The sequence below is a fragment of the Saxophila tyrrhenica genome (assembly GCF_035928015.1).
Source record: "Saxophila tyrrhenica strain CCFEE 5935 chromosome Unknown scaffold_17, whole genome shotgun sequence".
In the NCBI taxonomy this organism is placed as follows: Eukaryota; Fungi; Ascomycota; class Dothideomycetes; order Mycosphaerellales; family Extremaceae; genus Saxophila; species Saxophila tyrrhenica.
The window spans coordinates 444,466-464,685 of NW_027041749.1; the positions used below are offsets into that span (position 1 = coordinate 444,466).

At 56.1% G+C, this 20,220-nt stretch overlaps 8 protein-coding genes across 8 annotated transcripts; 4 read left to right on the forward strand and 4 right to left on the reverse strand.

Annotated features, from left to right (window-relative positions):
- Nucleotides 1-96: 96 nt before the first annotated feature.
- Nucleotides 97-4,764, reverse strand: LTR77_009329 (uncharacterized protein; the record flags this gene model as incomplete). The annotated part of the gene is made up of 1 exon (XM_064806557.1): nt 97-4,764. The coding sequence occupies one exon, from the start codon at nt 4,762-4,764 to the stop codon at nt 97-99; it is 4,668 nt and encodes a 1,555-aa protein (XP_064655374.1).
- Nucleotides 4,765-5,143: 379 nt separating this feature from the next.
- On the forward strand, nt 5,144-6,229 carry LTR77_009330 (uncharacterized protein; the record flags this gene model as incomplete). The annotated part of the gene is made up of 2 exons (XM_064806558.1): nt 5,144-5,268; nt 5,317-6,229. The coding sequence occupies 2 exons, from the start codon at nt 5,144-5,146 to the stop codon at nt 6,227-6,229; spliced, it is 1,038 nt and encodes a 345-aa protein (XP_064655375.1).
- Nucleotides 6,230-6,256: 27 nt separating this feature from the next.
- On the reverse strand, nt 6,257-8,442 carry LTR77_009331 (uncharacterized protein; the record flags this gene model as incomplete). The annotated part of the gene is made up of 3 exons (XM_064806559.1): nt 6,257-7,408; nt 7,492-7,648; nt 7,745-8,442. 3 exons carry the CDS (start codon nt 8,440-8,442, stop codon nt 6,257-6,259), a joined length of 2,007 nt encoding a protein of 668 aa, XP_064655376.1.
- A 540-nt stretch (nt 8,443-8,982) lies between these two features.
- LTR77_009332 (uncharacterized protein) lies at nt 8,983-11,151 on the forward strand (the record flags this gene model as incomplete). The annotated part of the gene is made up of 1 exon (XM_064806560.1): nt 8,983-11,151. The coding sequence occupies one exon, from the start codon at nt 8,983-8,985 to the stop codon at nt 11,149-11,151; it is 2,169 nt and encodes a 722-aa protein (XP_064655377.1).
- A 1,166-nt stretch (nt 11,152-12,317) lies between these two features.
- Nucleotides 12,318-13,971, forward strand: LTR77_009333 (uncharacterized protein; the record flags this gene model as incomplete). Its single annotated transcript, XM_064806561.1, has 2 exons — nt 12,318-12,496; nt 12,549-13,971. 2 exons carry the CDS (start codon nt 12,318-12,320, stop codon nt 13,969-13,971), a joined length of 1,602 nt encoding a protein of 533 aa, XP_064655378.1.
- A 634-nt stretch (nt 13,972-14,605) lies between these two features.
- Nucleotides 14,606-15,037, reverse strand: LTR77_009334 (uncharacterized protein; the record flags this gene model as incomplete). The annotated part of the gene is made up of 1 exon (XM_064806562.1): nt 14,606-15,037. The coding sequence occupies one exon, from the start codon at nt 15,035-15,037 to the stop codon at nt 14,606-14,608; it is 432 nt and encodes a 143-aa protein (XP_064655379.1).
- A 497-nt stretch (nt 15,038-15,534) lies between these two features.
- On the reverse strand, nt 15,535-17,380 carry LTR77_009335 (uncharacterized protein; the record flags this gene model as incomplete). Its single annotated transcript, XM_064806563.1, has 5 exons — nt 15,535-15,972; nt 16,026-16,351; nt 16,399-16,789; nt 16,867-16,919; nt 17,050-17,380. The coding sequence occupies 5 exons, from the start codon at nt 17,378-17,380 to the stop codon at nt 15,535-15,537; spliced, it is 1,539 nt and encodes a 512-aa protein (XP_064655380.1).
- A 1,492-nt stretch (nt 17,381-18,872) lies between these two features.
- Nucleotides 18,873-19,751, forward strand: LTR77_009336 (uncharacterized protein; the record flags this gene model as incomplete). The annotated part of the gene is made up of 2 exons (XM_064806564.1): nt 18,873-19,273; nt 19,328-19,751. The coding sequence occupies 2 exons, from the start codon at nt 18,873-18,875 to the stop codon at nt 19,749-19,751; spliced, it is 825 nt and encodes a 274-aa protein (XP_064655381.1).
- Nucleotides 19,752-20,220: the final 469 nt, after the last annotated feature.

The following is a 20,220-nucleotide window of genomic DNA, read 5'->3' on the forward strand; positions in this document are numbered from 1 at the left end:
CTTCTCCTGTAACACTTATCATCGCAAGCCTTCCCAAGAGAGAAATACGAGAGTCATAACCTTCCACACACCCTCTTCCCCTTCACGTCTCCTCAGCTACTCCTTGAGTTGAGCCCTCAACCCAACGTTCTCCCTCCTCACCCGTCCCAACTCCCTCTTCAACCTCCCATTCTCTTCCCTACCCTCCCTAACCTGCCTTTTCAACTCCTCCACCCCTTCGCCACCCTTGACAGCCTTCAGAATCCGTCCCAATTCATCGTTGAACCGCGCGTAGAGAGCCTCATTCTCGGAGTTGGCTTCTCTATACAGTTCGTCGAGTTTCTTGCACTTCGCCTCGGAGACAGCGAGAGAGGAGCTGAGATCGTTCTGGATAGAGGAGAGGCGGTCGTTCAGCCCCTCCATCTGCGTCGGGAGGGATCCTTCGAGCTTGAGGACGCGTTGGGCGATGTCCATGTTTGCCGGGGGGTTGTAAGCGGAAGGCGTGGACTTCGTCCGACTATGCGAGCCAGGGGCGCGAACGGAGCCGATACGGGAAGGGGTGGAGGTGAGCTCGTCCCCGATTTTTGTCAACTCGTCTTGGAGAGAGGTGTGTGTGGCGGCGAGGGCGGATTGTTCGTTTTGCAGGCGTTCGCGGAGTTTTTGCGGGGATTGCATGCGGAGCTTTTTCGGTGAGCCTGCGTCCGTTGTCGTTGTGCCTGAAGCCATCGGCATGTCCGACTTATCTGGTTTGGGGGAGGGTTTCTTAACGATATTCCCAGCGCCAGGACGCTCCGCCAGGCCGTTTCGAGGGGGCGGGGAGGTGTGGGACTTATGCAGGGTGAGGGGTTTGGGCGTGAGGGTGGGGATGTTGGAGAGGGGACGGGCGGTGATGGTGACTTCGTCTAGTTTTGCGCCGCTGCTCTTTGGGCGCTGCTCGGGCGTCGGTGCGAGAGCTTTGCTTGGGCCGGGTGAGTTCTCTTTGCGGAAGGAGGATGGCAGCCGCGAGCGAGGTGTCTCGCGTGTGGGTGAGCCGAACCTGCCGCTTCCGCCTTTTGAAGATGGTGTTGAAGGAACAGGCGAGTTGGGCAAGGACTTCTCGTCTAGATAGCGTGGCGCTGTTGGTGGACGACGAGCCGCTTGCGGTGACCAAGCGGGCTTCGGCGACGCCTGCTGTGCAGCTTCGAGAGCCTTGAGGTCGGAGAGCGAGCTACGCCTCTTCTTCCTCGGCGGCTGCGTAGGGATGAAGCTGGGATGCTCTCCAATAGTCGAGAGTCCGAGATTGAGAGCAGAGGTGGTTCCGTTGAACGATAAGTCCTCCCCAAAATAGTTCGTCTTGTGTGTCGGAGAGCCATCTTGAGACACAGGTCTCGAAGGCACATCACGTGCATCCATGTCGGTAGACTGCGAGCGGTGAAGTGTACCCCTGGAAATGCTATTTGCAGGGCTGGCTTCACCGCGCGTGCTCTTGCTCAGTGTGCGCCACACGGAGGCCATCTTGGAGTCTTGCTCCGACTTGCTGTTCTCGCGCGACAGCCCAAGGCCGAACTTCTTTCGAAGCGAGGATGTGTTCGAGCTGATGGACGCCGAATTGACGGATCGTGCTCGCTTGTGCGGGTTGAAGCCGGCCTCAGTAGTCTTGCTGACCTCCTCCAGCGGCTCACCAAAGTAGGTGTCTGGGTCGTCCACGAAGCGATCAATCAGCGCAATGTAATCATGCGGGTTGCCTTCAGTAACCAGGACTTCTGCAAAAGCAGCGGTAAGGATACCACGGTCTCCATCGTTGCCAGTACCATCAAGCAGATCTGCCAGAAGTTTCATAATCCCCTTGAAGGCCCGCTGATTCTGAGGCGAGAGCTGTCCGATGGTCACCTTGAAGTACTGATCGAACTCAGCAGGGAAGAGCGTCTCTGCCTTCGACTGGATCTCCTGAAGTGTGGAAAAGGGCAAGATCTGACCCATCTGCTCCCTCCAAGCAACGTTCAAAAATTTCTCGAACGCCGCGAAGAGCACGTCAACGGTCGCCTGCGCAGCGAACACCATCATGTTCGGATCCTCAAGCACGCTGTTGTAAAGCTCATTGACCGCCAGCTCGTCGGCAGTCGCTCGCATCTTGAGGCTTCGCCCGACAATGTTGCCCTTCCGAGCCTGCAGAGCGAGCATGTAGGTGGCAAGCGTCTCCTCAAGCTTCTTGTGAGGGCTGGCGAGTGGTTCCATCGAGCGCATTGAAGTCATCGACTTGAGCGTCGGCGGGTCTCTTGATGGCGGACGGCTGTCTCGACTTGGTGGCAGACTTGGTGGCTTCATGGTAGAAGTGTTCGACTGCACGCTTGGGAGGCGACTGGGCGGTGGCAGTGGCGGCAGGTCCTTCTTCAGGAACGCCGGAGGTTGGCTGCCTGGTCCCGTGCTCGACAAGAAGCTCGAGAGAAACTTCTTCGGCGACTTTGGTCTTGACGTTCGCTCGGAGCGGCTATTCACTGATACCGCGTCATCGTCCGCAGCAGCGGCCTGGAGATTGAGTGTCTGCAGAATGGCGCCGTGCTTTGCCAGTAACGCAGATGTCATGGAGCTCTGTTCAATTGTGTAGCGGAAGCTCGAAAGTGTCGTGAGCTGCCGCCTCAGTGCACTAACAACCTGTGATGTATTGACAGATTCGGGAGCGGCTTTGCCGTCCACCGACTCAATCGTCAACCTCCAGGTGCCGTCCCGAGAAAGCGATGCTGCCATGATAGTGCGGATCCCATCTTCGGTTGCGCGCGGTCTCTGAGCATGACGATCAATGTCGACGATTAGTCGAATAGGAGCTGTGGACGTCCGGGTAGAGACGTGCTCATGGTTCGAGTCCTCGAAAATGGCGCTCAGCAGGCTGGCGGTGTCTGCAGAGGGATCCGAAGCACGCACCTCCCACTTGGCTGCCTCTCGCTCAGCTTCGCTGAAGCGGCCTTCGATGCGAGCTTTTGTGACTTCTTCGACGAGCCGTTCCAGCTTGCGCTCATAGAAGCCTTCGATGCGCAGGATTTGGCAAGAATCGACCATCGGTAGCTGAGGGGGATACACTGCACCGTCTAGCTTGAACATCGTTAGAAGTTGAATGCACTTGCCATCTTGCGCTTCAACCAATTGTACAGCATCGAGTTGCACTCTTCGAACGAAAGTCAGGTCGTGTGGTGTGTGCGGCCGGCCATGCATTTGTCGCATCGGTCCATGTCCACTGTCGAGCTCGGTCAACAAAGCTTTCGCCGATACTGACTCTGAGCCACGCTTCTCAAGCATGACGATGCTGTCGGTGAAGACGAGAAGGATGCCGCGATCAGCATCGCAGCTCTCAGAAGCATAAGGTGGAGCAAGTTCGACAAAGTCTGTGGCTGTCACTAAGCGGCCAAGGGCGGTAGAACCAGATGGCCAGGCAGACACTCGACCCTTCAGCTTCTCCTGGAGGGATATGCCTTCCAGCTCTGACCCACCATGATCGCAGATTTCAGTGATCATGTCTCTTGCTTTCAATAAGGGCTTGATGGCCGGATGGCGAACTGGCAATTGCTTGGCAATCGTGTCGATGTACAGATTGTATCGCGGCAGTCTCTGTACCGGCTCGATGAGGAGAGAAGTGAGCTTCTGCTCTCCAACGTCTTGCAAAGAAGCAACAACTGAAGGATCACCAGTCTTGAGGATATCCCGGAGAAGTGCTGTTGCGCTGGCCTGACTCTGCATGTAGTTGCTGTACGCCTCACTGAACTTCGGGAACCAGTCGCAGAGACACTTCGCAATGGCGCCGACTCCCTGAGTGTCTGCGACGAAATCTTGCCGAGCTTGTTGAGCCGAAGGCTGAATATCCTCCATTGCCTCAATGTCCTGCAAGGCAGTAGTCTCGGTAGCCTCAAAAATCTGCTTAAGATCCGTAAGGAATTCCGAGTTGAGCCGAGCGATGTCTGCGATCGATGCTGGGAATACACCCCGTAGCTGTGAAGCCTCAGAACCGCCCAGTCTGCTCGACAGCTCCGCCAGCTCGTTGATGCGGTCGACATAGTTCACCTCAGTATCCAGCAGCTCATTCAGCTCCTTCCGTACCGTTTCCTTCTGATGCCTCAAGAAACTTGCAGTCCTCCCCACCGACGTCGACTTCGACGGCGCCCTCCTCATCTTCGAAGTCGGCATAAACACCAAATCTCCCAGCGAATCGACCAACTCCGCATACCTCCCATACCGCTGCGCCAACCCTTGCGACTCGTCAAACTCCTCAAGCCCTGCCGACCCAGCACTCCTCTGCGACGCCTTGATCGACCCAGCAGGCAACACAACATCCGCATCCAACCACGAACACTTCATCTCCCCAAACGCCACTCCAACCTCCCGTATCACCTCATCCACATTGTCAATCCTCGTCATCCGACTCGCCAAAATCGCAATATGATCGTTCCCAAACAACGCAGCGGGTGAAGGCGCTTTCGCCTCCTTACACCACGTCCTCTTCACCCCCTCATCCAGCTCGTTGAAATACTTCTTCAACCCAAACGCGATCCCGCGCACCACCTCGTCCCCCTGCTCCTCCCGCGGCAAGTTGCTGACGGCAGAGTACAGCGGCGAGTTCGGCGAGACCGCCAGACGCGCGTAGGAGGCATAGCCGGCGGCGGTGAAGATGTGGACTTGGATGCGCGAGCTTGTGGCGCCGATGGAGGCGGCGGGGCCGTGGAAGACGAGGACGGGGGAGTTGGCGAGGAGGGGGTCGGTGGTGTGGAAGAGGAAGAGGTCGCCGGAAAGGGCGGGCGGGGCGGGGATGACGGTGGCCATTGCTTCAGAAGTCGTAAGGTCGTGGCTCATATCATCATCGTGGGTGTTGTTGTTGTGTTAGAACTGTCTCCGGCGCGTCGAGAGATGTCGGCCAGGCGCAAGCTCAATGGGGCTGTCAATACTGCAGTAAACAACACGAAAAGTGCAAGGAAGAAGGTGCAGTGGTGCAGACGCCGTGACCCGCAGGCCGCATCACACAATGGCTGAAAAGAGGTGTGATGGTAGTGGTACAGACCGGGATGCAGCTGTCGGATGTCGCTGAGGTGGATGCTTAGCTTCGCCCGATATGAGGGGCGGGATCACGAAAATAACGCGACTTCATGCTTGACTTCAACACTACACAAACTTCTGTAGGAACAAGACAAATGGAGTAGCGAACATGTCGACGCAACACGAAATCAGCATCCCCTTCTCCCTCCTCCCCGAAGAATCACAACAGCACTTCCGCCTCCTTGAACTCCCTCCAGATCTCCTCGACGTAATAACCGCAGACAACGCCTCCCCGTACGCCCCCATCCCACCATCCCGTCAATCCAACTAACATATCTCCAGCCTCTACCTCAAATCCCCACCAACAGCTCAAGGAACCGTCGTCATCTGCACCGACAATGACACCTATCCCATCCGTCAAGTCAGCACCTCCAACAGCCTCTTCATCACCTCCCCGTCCTTTCCCCTACCAGATTCGCTATCCAGTCCGGGAATACAGGCGATAGCGCAATGTACCACCACCCTGGAACTCCTACCCCCTGACTCTTCCGCATCCGCTGTCCCGTTTATTAGAGCGGCGGTGCCTGTTTATGCGTCTACCGGTTCAAAGGGGACTGGGAAGGCGGTTACGAAGCGGGAGCTATTCGATAGTATCCCCCTAAGTGAAGCAGAATGCGAGACCGTCTGGCGGAAACTCGCGTGTTTCGAACTTGAGGGAGGGGTGGCGGTGGTGCCGAGCGAGAGCGTTCGGCTTCAGGTGTGGCGGGGGATTCTAACTGCTGCGCGGGCGGAGGGGGCGGATTTGACGGTTGCTGTTGACAACGAGCAGTGTGAGGGTTTGGTTAGGGGTGAAGACGACTGGCCGGAGGAGTTAGTTGGGGCGTTTTTGAGGAGTATCTCCGACTCTGCGTACGATGGGGAGGGGATGGTGGTGGATGGAGAGAAACTCGCTCTCTCCCTCGGCCTGGCGTTGCTCAAAGACCGCACAGCCAACGGCCGCAACACGGTGGCAGTGAACGACATCCAAGCAGAATGGGCGGACCTCATGCCCGAGCCGTGGCGGGAGAAAGCATCGCTCGGTCGATTAGAAAGCACCATCAGACGCGAGAATGGCGGGAAAGAGATCACGCTCGTCGACAGCGACAGCGTCAAAGCCGCTACAGCCGTTGCGGGCGCAGCCACAGAAGCGAAATCCACCCTTGGAGCGAAGAGGAAATGGCACGAGAAGTTTCGGGCGGCGAAGAAGACTGCTTGAATCGCAGATAGCACTCTATCAAACATCCTAGCCGTCTGGCTGTAAAGCCAAAACCATCTCCCTAACCTCCCTCACGCACCCCTCCCCTCTCCTCCCCTCAAGCATAGCCCCGATACACCTCCTCACCCCCTCCGCCCTCTCCCCATCAACACCAGCACAGAAATCATCCGGAAACTTCCCCTCCTTGAGCGCCTGGACGACGACCCGCCGTTCGTATCCCGTGTTGAATTTCTGCAATAGCTCGAAAGCCACGACTCCGAGCGCGTAGATGTCGAGACATGGGCCGATGGGCTGGGCGGTTGGGGGGCGGTAGATTTGTGTTCCGACCATCTCGGCAGAGGATCGCGGGTATGCTAGGGCTGTTCCAGCTCCTTGGGATGCGTCGGCGGTGTTTTCAGAGGCGGAGGCAGTGAAGGAGGGCGAGGTGTTTTCGACTGCTGGATCTGCTACGGATACGAGACCGAAGTCTCCGATGCGGACTTCGAGTTTCGTAGGATTGGCGGTATCTTGAGCCTGACAGTCGCCGCAGCTCGTCAGATCCACAAGCCCACTAGTGGCTCTCGGGTTACTGTGAGGGCCGAGAAAAATATTCGCCGGCTTGATATCTCGATGGATGATGCCTTCACCGTGTAGGTACTCCAGTCCATCCAGCACAGCCAGCAGGATGCTAGCCGAAGGCGCGAGGTGGAAGCAGTGAGATGGCGGGGCGGTAGCCTGATCGGAGGAGGGCGGAGGAGAGAGGAAGTCCTCTAGCGTCATTGGGTGCAGCGACATCTGCATGTGGAGTGCCAGGGCGGGTTGGCTGAAGTTGACACCGCTGGCTGCAGACTGCATGCTGAATGAGGGGTCGATTGAGCGGTCGACAGACTCGATCGACTCGTCTGTGCCGGTGGCGACGGTGCTCTGAGTATTCCTCCGTCGTAGCTGGAAGCCATCGTTGTAGTCTTCACGTTCCGAGGGAGGTTTGTCGCTATGCTCGAATAACACATCTGGTGGGTCGTCGCTGCTTTCGGTACGAATGCGGCGGAAAGAGAGATCGCCGTCCTGAGCACCGGACGTTGCGTCGTCGCCGTCCGCACTGCCGAACACTCTACTGTCCGACGCATCCTGGTGGGAATTGGCCATGCCCTCTACCCACTCAATCCATCCGTTGAAATAGCGGACGATGTTCGGGTGGTCCTTCAAAATCAACATGTCAGCCACGTACTCTTGCCGTTCTGTTGCGTTTTCGACCGATCGATGATATGGTGAAGGGAACCTACTAGTCTGGCCAGGGTACGCAGTTCTCGAAGCACTTCGTCCACCTCAGCTTGACCCCTCTTCTGAATGCGTTCCAGTCTTGCGGCGCTCAGGGGTACCTTCTTTATGGCGTATTTCTGGTTATCCAGCCGATGCCGTACGTGGTAGACAATACCGTACCTGAATGTGTGCTTAGTATCATGATCGAAGTGATTCTCAAGGTCGAATCGAGTCTGATGTGAAACCAATTGTTCTTGTCAGGGGTTGGCTACTCACCCGCCATGACCAAGCGTACTAAGCTCCTCGAATTCATTGCGGTATCGACTCGCAAGCAGTTGAGTGGAAACTGTGCGTCCATAATGTACAGGCAAACCCAGGGTCATAAAGAAAGGCTCTGTGGGGATGTCATCCGTGTCCCTGCCTGTCAAGAGCCTTCGGGAAGGATAAGGCAATGGAGGTCGATGGGCATGGATGTTCGACTCGAGTGGTTGGACTGGTGAAGTCGGTAACGATGCACTATCCGCATCGCCTTCTGTCAGCATGCGCCCAAGCGCCGGTGCTACCGTCGCAGGGTTGGTCTGCCGGCTGAGAACGTCCAGACCGTCGCGATAAGCTTGCCTGGCATTGACGTTCTGGTCATCATCCAGGCCTGTGGATGTTGCGATCAGGTTGTATGAAGCCAGTTGTTCGCGCAAGCGTTGGTAGCGTCGCTGTCCTTCTGCGAGGACTTCGGGCGATGATGGAGGGTGAGTTGGCAGCTCCGAGCGAGCTTCGTTGAGACATCTTTCTTCGAGCAGAGCGTGCAAGAGAATGTTCTCATGATGGCCAGTATCTGCCGTGGGTTGATTGACGGCATTGGCTCTCGTAAGCTCGGTGCTTTCTTGGAGTTCCACAGTGTCCTCGTCCTCGCTGTCGTTCGATGAGCCGGACTCCGAGCTTGAAGTTGAGTCGGCAGAGCGGAAGAATCTCGACATGGTCGTCGAGTCCGGAACGGCCGAAGGTATATAAGAGCAAGCTTGATAAAGTGAAAGAATGTACTAAGTCTCGTACGGAGCGTAGAGTCGAGATCAAGGTGCTCCAAGCTGATGTGGTCTGAAGCAGTCTCTTAACGAGAGGCCTTTCAATCGTTCCTTCCAGTATATAAGCATCGTGTCAAGTGTATAGTGAATAGCAGGTGCATCAAGGAATGGGAGGAGCTTGAGGGCCATTCACTGTGGGCTCGATGGGACTCAGGCAGCGTCGAGTTGTTTGCTCTCCATGTCCGAGTGCGCCCTACAAGCGTTTCTGCACTGTTCCACGCAGTTCTCTGTACAGCTGTACGTTGGGCCAGGTCCGAGTCAGTCATTGAGAGGGAGAGGAAGAGGTGTGGCTTGAGCGAGTTGCAGCCACTCTCGCAGTCCGAAGTCCAACCTCCGGTGCTTGGCGCTGACATCTGACATCCAACGATACCACCCCAGGAGCTTCGCCAACATCCCTATGATAGATAGTAATGAAAGCCCGATAATGCGCGCGCAATGCAAACCATCTGGAGCCGGGTTGCGCAGACTCGGGGAACGTGCAAATGCCCGCAATGCCTCTCCTACGCCAATGGGGTCACTCGACGAGCTACAGCATCGGCAACGAGGCGCACGCCGAAGTATCTCACCTCATCGACATTATGGTATTCTGGGATCTTCGCGGCGGCAGCAACCTTTGATGCTGGTGTGAAGAAGAAGCGGAGAGAGCAATGGGATCGGGCCATTGGGGATCTGAGACAGGAGCTTGGGCAGCCGGAGAGGGCGAGGGAGGAGGTGCTTGTGGAGGAGAGAAGGCAAGATGAAGAGCAGGAATTGGAGCTGGAGGAAGGGCTGGGTCAGGCGGTAGAAGTCGGTGAGGAGGCTATCGCTGGCTATGAACCATTTGGGAGTGCAGCCGAGGACGGCAACGTCTTCAGAGACGTCGACCCAGAGGACTCCAAGGCAGAATGGGCAACGAATACTGGTCCTCCCCTGGATACGTTCAATCTTCCACCCCAATCAATATATGCGACGGATGAAAGGAGGAGTCAAGCCAAATTAAGACGATGGACCACGAAGAAGATATTGACGGTACAGGGCTCGACAGAGAAGTTCCTGGGTCAGCTGTTGCTTGAGCTGCAGCGGAGAGGATGGTCAGCGGAGGCTGCGCAGGCAGTGCCAGAGAACTTCGCTCAGCTCATCCTGCAGAATCAGGGCGACCTGGAGCAGCACTACCGGGAGACTTGCGCAAGACTTAGGGTTACGAAGAGGGTTGATGAGCCATACCTCCACCCAGCGGACTTCAATGAGCTCGTGGATCGTGAGGCCGGCCCAAGGCGCGAGGATACGCAGATATGCCGCTTCGGACAAGACGGCCTTGGAGGACATCATATCACGACGAGGTGGCTGAACTCTTCCCTGCAGAGCCTTTTCGAACAATACGTCAAGGCCGATATACAAACACCGACTCTCCTTGCGAAGATAGCGTACAACCTGGCCATCTCATCCGCACCACCGAATCTCGAAACCTATAATACCCTCCTCCTCGGCCTATCCAAAGCACAACTCCCCACCCTCAGCAACGCCATCATCGCCTCCATGAACGAATCTCACATCCGACACAACGAAGTCACCACGGCTGCCGTCCTCGACCACTACATCGCCACCGCCAACGACAGCGGTTTCTGGCGCTACGTGTCTCTTATGCGCGGCAAGTTCGGCGGCATGGCACTCGCCCGGAATGACCTCGAAATCAACGAGCAGAACAAGTCCCGACTGGTCCGCCACCCCGACGACCCGGAGAAGATCATCCAGCTCCCCTACCCCACGCCCTACGTCTTCCGCGCCATCATCGAAGGCCTGATCAAGTTCTCCGACTTCGACCGCGCCCTCCGCATCTGCGAGTACATGCGTCACGAAGGCTGGGGCGTCTCCATGGCCGGTCTCACGCCTTTGCTAAAAGACTGCGCGGATCGAGGGGACTGGGAGAATGGACTAGCGATCTGGAAGAAGATTCTGATTCTCAAGGGCGAGAGCACGAAGAAGACGAAGAAGGCTTGGGTATCGGAGCGAATAGGCATGACAGCTTTCGCGGCGAAGCTGCGGCTTTGTCTGCAAGTCGGGCAGAGGGAGGTTTACGACGCTATATGGGAGCAGGCATTGAAGGCGCATGGAGGAGCGAGTGCAGCGAGGCGGTTGACGCAGTTGGTAAAGGAGCAGGCTGCGGTGCGGAAGGAGCGGTCAAATACTTTCGACCAGCTGCCGCAGGTGGTCAAGGATGAGATGCGGGGTGGTGCTGTGGCTGAGAAGCCGAGGGTCGTTGAGGAGCGGCAACCGGTGGAGGGGTCGTCGTATACGCCTTTCCAGTACGAAGACCCTGAGGCGGGGTTGGAGGAGAGCGGGTATGTCACGACGCCTGCCGCGGGGTTGGAAGTGCTGCGGCAGGATGTCGATGTATTGGCGGCGGCGAAAGCGGAAGCAGGCGAAGGTGCCCATGTCACTGCACTCGTGCCCACCCCAGAACGGCAGGAAGCAAAGGAGGAAGCGACGACGTCGACGGAGCCTATACCGCAACCTCCTGCACCCCCGAATGAGAGCCAGAAGAAGCTGCTGCGAAATCTACCGGCGAATTATAGGCTGGAGCGTGATCGAGACATGACCGTGGGATCGATAGGGTTGTATGGCTGAGCTTTTGTTCCTGAGGGACAGGCGGAGTTGGGTCTTTGCTGCATAGCGAGGGGCATTGGGTTGATTTTCATGATACACATAGAGCGACCGATGAGATTTATGTACAAATACCGTACAGCAGATGTCTAGCCACAGCACCACGCGCGTGTCGTCCCTGGGCAGCGGGATGCTATGTATACTCGGCCCTCGCAATGGCCTGTCGACGGTCGGTGTGTTCTGCCCAAAACCATGGGCCGTGGCTCGTTCGGATGAGCCCTGCTCGAGGCGTTCTGGGCCTGACGTGAGGGGCCGTTCTATACTGATCGTTCTTATGATAAGATCTGCTTCTGTTGATCAGCATAACGACCGGCACCCTCGCATTTAACAAGGCGGAGCATTTCCCCAATGTCTTCTTGAGCATCCGCAACACAACATCAAGTCCTCATGATCCTCGCGCACTTCGTCCTTCTGCGGCCCCAGATGTTTAGAACTCCAAGCTTCGCAATTTCCACCACCCCCGGCACCGACCGCAATCGCGCCAATGATCTTCACGTTTCATCGCGGGTACCTTGCAGCTTCGAGTTAGAGCACCAAATTAATCTACGACTGCGCTCTGTGCGCAGAGAGAGTCCGGTTGCCGAACGTGCTCTGTTGCTCCGCAAGGGCAGATTCGGGCCCTTGGGGGTACAGCTTCCCTTGTGCCCTTGTCCCTTGTTGTCACCTGCGATCATCACCACCTCTGCTGAAGGTGCTGCAGGTGCGACTGCGTTGTGCTGCTGCTGCTGCAAGGGTTTCGGAGGAGGAGAAGTCACTCGTTTTGATCTTTGCTTTCTTGCTTTTGCTTTTGAACGGTACAGCATGCGCGTGGGGAGGAGCCGATAGCTATTTCCGCCGCCGACGCGAGGCCACAGTCGTTTCAGAGGTGGATGTACGGATTGCAGAACGACTGGGCGACGTGCGACGAGGGGAGGATGTTCGTCTTTGGAAGTGGTATGGGGGAGGACGATGGTATGATAGAGAGGCAGGCGAGCGGAAGTGGGTGCATGGAGGATGCAGCAGAGATGAGGGTGGAAGAACGCAGTACCTCAAGAACACACCGGGCCAGGAGACGAAGACGGCGCACACAACCACACCTCAGCACGACAGCAGCAGCATGCGTACTGCTCGCTGCCGGCATACCCACTGGCATGGCCCAAAATTGCATATCGTTGTCCGACTCGACGCAATGTCCGGCCTTCAGCGCGGCGTCAGTCTCGACCAACGACAACCTTACTGGATTGTTCCCCTTCTTGTCTTCAGTGACAGATACATCCTCATTCGACTCGGAGCTGAGGTCCTACGTTGACAACGAGTTCGCGCAGCTACGGTATGCATGCGTGATGAGTCTGTGTCAGATGAAAGTGCTAATTAATATCCAGGTACCGTCAGTTGATAGGATGTTCTGACTTCCAGTCAGACAACACCACCGGCTTCTACGCCAGATACACAACCAGCGTGCTCTGCAACGCAATTGTACAGAACTCCATCAACCCGTGCGGACTGTCTGGAGGCGCGACTCGACCACTGTGCGCCGAATCATGCGCCTCATACGCGGAAAGCGAGCAGGAGATCACCGCAAGCAACATCTGTGGCTCCACGGGCGACAATGCGCTCAGTCAGATACGGGCCGACTTCACCAATTGCGCACTCCCGGCGAACTCTCTCAGTGAGAGCTGCATCGAGGCTGTCGAGAATCAGCCGGACAATTGCGGCTACACGTCAAACCTGGGCCAGCTCTGCAGCTATTGCGCGGGCAGCTCGACCAACAGCACCGACTCGTGCTGCGTCTTCTCCGACACCACCTCGCGATGTGAGAACGTGGCATTGCCAGTCATTGCCTCATCATCGCTGAGGCCAGTGACCGTGACTGGATCGTCGTCCACGACATCGCCAACCGGCACAGGCGGCGCTGCTGCTGCTTCCTCGGGATCGCATCGAGGACTGACGGGAGGGCAGATTGCTGGTATCGTGATAGGCGCGATTCTGGGCGCTCTACTTTTACTCGCTCTCATCATTGGAGGCTGCCTGCTGTTCCGGAAACGCAGCAACAGTAGTCCTGCCACCAGCGTTTTCAACCAGCCCGCAACTTCCCGACAGCCACCAATGGTCTTCCACGATGGTGCACGAGACCAGGAGCGTGCCGGACTGGCTGTCATGCCAGGCGGTAGAGTCGCACGGATGGCAGCGCTAGAGGAGTCAAGCGGTGACGAGCAGGGTGCTAAGTACACGCCGTACGGCCGCAAGTCAGACGACGAAGATGATAGTCCAGGCTCTGCACATGGCAGAATTGCACCACCGCAGAAACGGAGTGGTTCGCTTTCGAGCGGCTCGCAGCTCGCAGTCGTGGCAGCTGGTGCCGGTGGTAACGACACCTCACCGAGCACGAATGGGGACTATACCTCCCCTGAGTCACACGGCCAGAGCGAGCAGCTTAACTTCTTCAAGGACTACTATTCACAAGACGAGATCCACCCTGGCAACCTCGTGTCAACATTATGGGCGTACGAACCGCGAGCAACCGATGAATTTCACCTCGAGCGCGGCGACATGATCAAGGTCCTCGGCATCTGGGACGACGGCTGGGCGACTGGCGTACGTGTCCGACAGAAAGCTGAAGACTGGCGTGATGAGGGCAAGATTCAGCGGGACAGCGGTCTGAGCAACGATAGCTCACCACGTCTGGAGGACGAGGGCGAGGTGAAGGCTTTCCCGCTCGTCTGTGTTTGTTTGCCACAGCACTGGCGGCAGACGATCGAGGGCGAGACGACGGAAAGCACCAACCCCATGGGCTATCCGGACTGATCTTAACCGGCTGCTTGCTTGCTTTGCTGAGCACTTGCTGCTACGACACTGTTCCGGACATAGCGCGGCGTTTTTGGATACGGCCTTCTCCGGCGCCTTCTCATGCTTTCTGGCGTACGGCTCTCACTCCCTCGACCTCGACTCCCGCATCCATGCTTTTACTACACCACCACCGACCTCACACCTTCTCTCACCATGCTACATTTCATGCTACATTGAGGACGGCACTCTGCTTCTTGCGCTTGGAAGTTTTATACCCAGCCTTTTACGGCTTTAGCATTTACACCACAGAGATTCCTGCATCTGCTGTTTACACGCCATATCTGCGAGTGGTGTTGTTGCTTCTTGCTCGTGGATTGTGGCTACGTTTGAAAGCGGATTTGGGGGATATGAGGAGATAGTGTATATAGACGCTAATGTGTACATAACATACCCTCCAAGTGCCCAATGTGTCAATCATAGACACGATCACTGTGAGAGGTAATGGTATGTTGGTCATGAATTGGGTACATCGGACCTTCTCCAAGCAAAGACAAAGCATCATCACATTCGTAGACATACTTGCCAAACCCCACGCAGAACGCCCCGAAAGACTACACCGCTGTATCCACATCACATCCCGCTCACTCCCACCCTAGCCACTCCTCACATACTCCGACGACGTGAACTTCCCAACCGTAGTTATGAGCTCGAAAGTCTCCGTGTTCGGCTCATACGCAGCACCGTCCAGCGAAAACAAGAACGCCGTCAGAGCAGCCTTGCCCTTCGGCATCGACGCCGGAATCTCTACGTGAGCGGTGAAGTTGTCGGCGATGTTGCTCATATCCGGACCCAAGAACTTCGACGTCAAGAGCTGGCCCAGCGAGTTCGGAATGGCTTTGCCGGACTCGAGGCCGAAGGAGATGGCGACGTCTTGGTTCGCTTGGATGTCGTCTTCGGCGATGATTTGTAAGACCACCGTGGAGCCTGCGGCGACTGTCCTGGGTGCGGCGATGGCGATGATGCGCGCGGAGGCGCTGGCCGCGAGGAGGGAGAGGGCGGAGGTGATGACGGCTGCGTTGCGCATTTTGTTGGTTGCTTTGGGTTATTGATGGGAAGAGGCGTGTGAGTACGCTGTCGGTGAATTGTGTTGCTGGGTTAGGTGGATATGATATGCCTGTACCTTGTTGATGGACGGAGAGACTTGTGGAAAGAGCGTCGCTGATTATATACCAGAACTCACCACCATACTTAGCTGCTGCTTCCGTCAGCACGTATTGGGATGTACGATGTCGCCCTGTCGTGTATTGCGACCGTGATCATCGACCCGTGTTCGCCAAAGACAGTACGAGCTGTATTGACAAAGCGGCTCATAGAAAGTGCTGGATTGCTGAGGTGAGATTGAGCCTCCGTTGCTGACATTCGGCTTCGAATCAAGCTCGCTGGCTGCCACATCGCCACCGCGAGAATACTCAATGCCGTGTTCTGTATACCTGCTGCTGTCGGCTGATGTGGCCGCTGCGTCTACCTGATTAGCCGATAGAATGTTCCACTGTGGACTTCTAGAGCGTGCTTCGACAAGCTCTAGTACTCCTGTTTCACCAGAACAACAGGTCCCGAGTATGTCTTCCGTCCCCAGATCAAGAAGTACACCACAGCAAAGATCACCGTACCTCCGTACATCGCAGAGCTCCAGTTCATGTAGGCGAGCGTCGGCTGGTTGACGAGCGGCCAGAACGTGAAGAAATAGACCACGATCAGGAAGAGTATCGCGCCAATATTCATTGGCACAGCGGCTGCGCCCAAGCTCCATCTCTTACTTGGTAGAGGACGGTCCTTTCTGATCCTGCGAAGCAATACGCAGGAGATGGAGATGATGTAAGAGCTTAAGATGGCGCCGACGGTGAGAGAGGCAATCGCGTTGAACGCAACGGCCGAGCCCAGGTTGATCAGTGAAAGGAGGCAAGTGATGACGAACGAGACGACCACGGCGTTGAGTGGGATGTCCCACCCCGGACGGACCTGTGAGCGGTGGTCAGAAAGTGGACGTACTCATCGGGCCCCAGAAGACTTACTCTGCACAGAAAAGCGCTGAAAGGGAGCCCTCCATCTCTGGCAAAAGCGAACATTTGCCTCGATGAAGTTGCAACGGCGCTGATAGTACTGCAAAGGCACAGTGTAGCGATAAGCGCGGTCATGACACTAGCTGCTGCTATGCTGCCGGTAGCGTTGTAGAAGGTATCGATGTAGGCGAAGAAATAGGCCGGATTGCCAGTGACGAGTCTGTCGGGGAGGCAGAACGCAAATGTGACAACCATGATGAAGCCCGTGGTTCCGTTGATAATAAGCGTCCACATCATGGCGAGTGGGAGGACGCGAGACGCATCGCGAATCTCTTCAGCTGTTCGAGGATCAGAGGTTGTAGTGTCAACCTATCAATGTACTTACACATATGCACAGCCGAATCTGGGCCTAACAGCGAGTACATGGGCCCGACAATGCCCACGAGGCACGCCAGTCCTTGCGACGGCCAACCATATGCGCTCGTGAAGCTGGTAAAGACCTCTTTTGCAGGCTGGATGGGAGATAGAACCCAAAGCGGTATCAAGATCGCGAAGAACCCAAAAACGTGTATGATCAGAACAAGGCCTTCAATCAGCGGCAGTCTCTTGGCGAAGAAGGTGTTGAAGACAATGGCGAGCGTCGCGACGGCGATGATCATAAGCGTTCCATGCCACGGCTGAGGCACGTAAGCGGAGTCGTTGAGCGCGATGATGCCTTGCAATTGCAATGTCACCAGATAGCAGCCACTGGCGATGTTGACCTGCCATCCAAGCACCTAAGACAATGCAAATGTCAGCAAATGTCTTTGGAAGTATGGTTGTGTCTGGTTCATATCACGCACACACAACCAACCGCTGATGTAGCTGAGGAACCGTTGGCAACTGCGTGGACTGAACTCGGGCACCCTACCAAACAGTCAGTCTAAACCCCGGCGACGCTGGTCGTGAAGTACTTTCCAGTCTGTTTGTGACGAGCGCAGATGTTAGCAGTCTTCTTGGAAAGACGCACATAGCACGTTTTAATTGCTATACGTACGGTATTGACCGCCCGAAGTGGGTGCCATGCTTGCCATCTCCGCCATTGACAGAATCGCTAGACCAAAGCCGAACAAGCAGATGACATACATCCAGACCATTCCGGCGCGGCCGCCGTTGGGGAGGATGTAGCTCGCTGTAAAGAGGATGGCCTCCCAAGTACACATCAACACCGCCGTGAAGCCCAACACAGAGATGAACCTGAAGTTGCGCCGTAGCTCTTGCGTCTTGCCGAGTCGATCCATGTTCTGCTGGTCAACTACCGTCCCAACCTTGTCCGAGCCGCCTTGGACCTCGTCCAGCGTGATTGACACATGGCTGTGCTTCGACATCTTGCTGGTTGCCAAAGAGCAAGCGAATGGAGAAGCAGCCGAAGAGTATGGCAGAGTTCAATGGATGGAGAGAAGCTGTAGAGGTCGGAAGGTACAGCAGGAGGAGAGATATGGTCCCTCTGCCATCTCATCAAAGCTACAGCTACTAGTACCGTAAGGGCAGGACCTTTCAAAAGCCTGGGCCGTCGTCGTTCCGTCGATGACCCCCACGCATACAACCATGCTCGCACATCCATGTCGGTAGGCGTGGTGGTCGAGACACGAAGCGAGTGATTGATGCCGCGCCAGGTACACACATGCCGGTCGGTTGGCGGCGAGGGGAACTGCCGCGCGATAAGCTAGCGTCGGGGACCATGGGCGCACGGCGCTATGTGGCTAAGACCCAATTTAAGCCAGACTAAGAGGCATTATCGCAAGGATGAGCAATGCCGGAACAAGGTCCCCGCAGAAACGACGAAAGCTTTGGCTTCGACCACATTCAATTCCAACCACACCCCTCCCGTATGCTTGCCCTCTGGCCTCGGTCATCGGCTAGAGCGTGCCGGCATTGATGCCGGTTGTGGTGTCTGGGGGACACAGCGAGAGCTCTCCTCACACTATTGCGTTCTGCATACAATTGGCCGACCCAGGCGAGGGCGCCAAAGCTGTTTCTTGGAGCTGTCGCCGACAGACAGGCACCCTCGCCTGCCCTCCATTACTGGTGGCGTGGACATTCTCCTTCTGTGGGGGACGAAGACAGTGCCGTTGTGATCGCTTGCTATCAGCACGCTGCACGCACTACCAGGGAAGGGTCCCTGCTGTGACGGATTGGGAGGACTGCCGGGCCTAGCACAGATAGGGCACATGTACTGTGACTGACTGGCACATGGTCAATCACCATCTTGCGTGTGATCGTGAAACTCGCGTACCCGTCCCTTGCCAAAGCCTCTATCTGACAAGACCAGCATTGAAGCATGGCAGTTGCGTGGGGATACATGTATGACTTAGTCCGTGAAAGCACTCTTGAGATCTTATCATCTTGTTGCGAGTCTGCGAGTGACTGTACGATATTGACGTATACGGTCCGACGATTAGTCTGCGACGATGGTTGCAGACAGCCATCGCAACTTCATTGTATCGCCAACCGATAAGGGTGGTGTCATTGTCATTGTCTCCAGCCTTCTCACGACATGGAGCATACTTTGTATGTTCATACGCATATACACGCGCTGGACGACCAGTGTTGCGCTTGGGATTGACGATGTGCTGTGTCTTGCAGCAACGGTCGGGTACCCCTGGAAAGAAGTCAACTTGTCTGGCTGACGGTTTCCCGGTAGGTCCTCGCATCAGTCGCTTCGATCCTCTTTGGCGTATCTGTCAAGTTTGGGTTCGGTCAAGCAGCTGAGTATGTCTCAATCAGCGAAGTATCTGTGGTCGAGAAGGTGCGTTATCGAGAGAAAGGACAAACATGTACCTGGAATGCTCACGCTTGTAGTATCTATTTGCGGCCACAATGCTCACCTTGCTCGCCATGACCGTCGCCAAGTGCACGTTGGTATGCTTCTACCTTCGAATCACCCCCAACAAGATTCACCGCACGGCTGCATGGGTCCTTATGGGTCTCAACTGCGCAACTGGAATAGCTTGGGTTGGGATTCTGGCTGGACGTTGCGCCGGTTCGAGAGCATCCTGGGGAGTACTGGACGGACAGTGTCCAGGATATGTGAGAACTCTTTCCTCTGCCGTGAGCTCGGGCGCTGACCAACACCAGACGGCTGGATGGTCGGCAACAGCAGCAACAGATGTCGCCCTCGAAGTACTGATCTTCTTGATGCCTGTCTGGATCGTCTGGGATCTACAAATGGCAGTGCAGATGAAGACCATAATCATCTTAACCTTCGCGGTGCGCTTGCCGTGAGTACAACTTCCGTTTCAGCCCAGAGGATTTCATGCTAACAGAACCGTCAGCATCATCGCGGTGTCTCTCGTACACCTCCGCTTGGCCGGAAGATGGAACGATCTCTCGGAGGGCAAGGTGGCCGCAGTTATCCCCTGTGTCTGCCTCCTGGTTGAGCTACACTTCAGTACCATGTCGTCGACATTTCCAACGCTCGGTCCGTTCATGAAATCTCTGAACACGAGATGGGGCGCGATCGATCCACAGACGGCTAGCAGCTATGCGCTAGAGTCCTTGAGTGGCAGGGAAGGAACACAAAAGTCGCTAGCCTCTTATTCCAAGAACACGGGTTATTACTATCGGGTGAAAGGTGATCCTGGACGAAGAGCTAGCCGGGACAGTAATTCTAACGACTCGTCTCGGATGATCATACATCGTACCACCGAGACGACGGTCGAGTACGACAGGAGCGTCCGCAATGCTAGCCAGATGTAGGAGGGAGACCGTTATGTTGATGTCCGAATGAATTTATCTTCCGTCGTGCTCATGTCCTTCCTTCCTGTCGTGCAGCGTCTGTACATGTCATCTTCTCGCCAGGCACAACGGTAGAATATGAGGAGACAATCAGCCACTGTTCGAGTTCAAGCTCTGACAACCCGCCAGCAGGCTTGCGTCAGGCCGCCGCAAATATTGCGGTCGCAGGCTATTGCCCGCAACTCTGCTCAGCAGAACTTCTTCTCCGTGGACCTCGAAGTATGCGAGCAAGGGAAACATCAGACTGGCGACGCAACGTGTAGAGTGTCTCCAGCTCGGGAGAGAGACGTCTGCTAATGGACCTGGTTCGGCAAGACGGACCGAGTCGGGCGGGAGCGGGGACAGCCTCTTTGCACTTCACCGCCTCCGAGCCACTTCCGATGCCGAACTTGGCGCGGAAATTGTTGCGCTGGCATCGTGTCACGTCCAA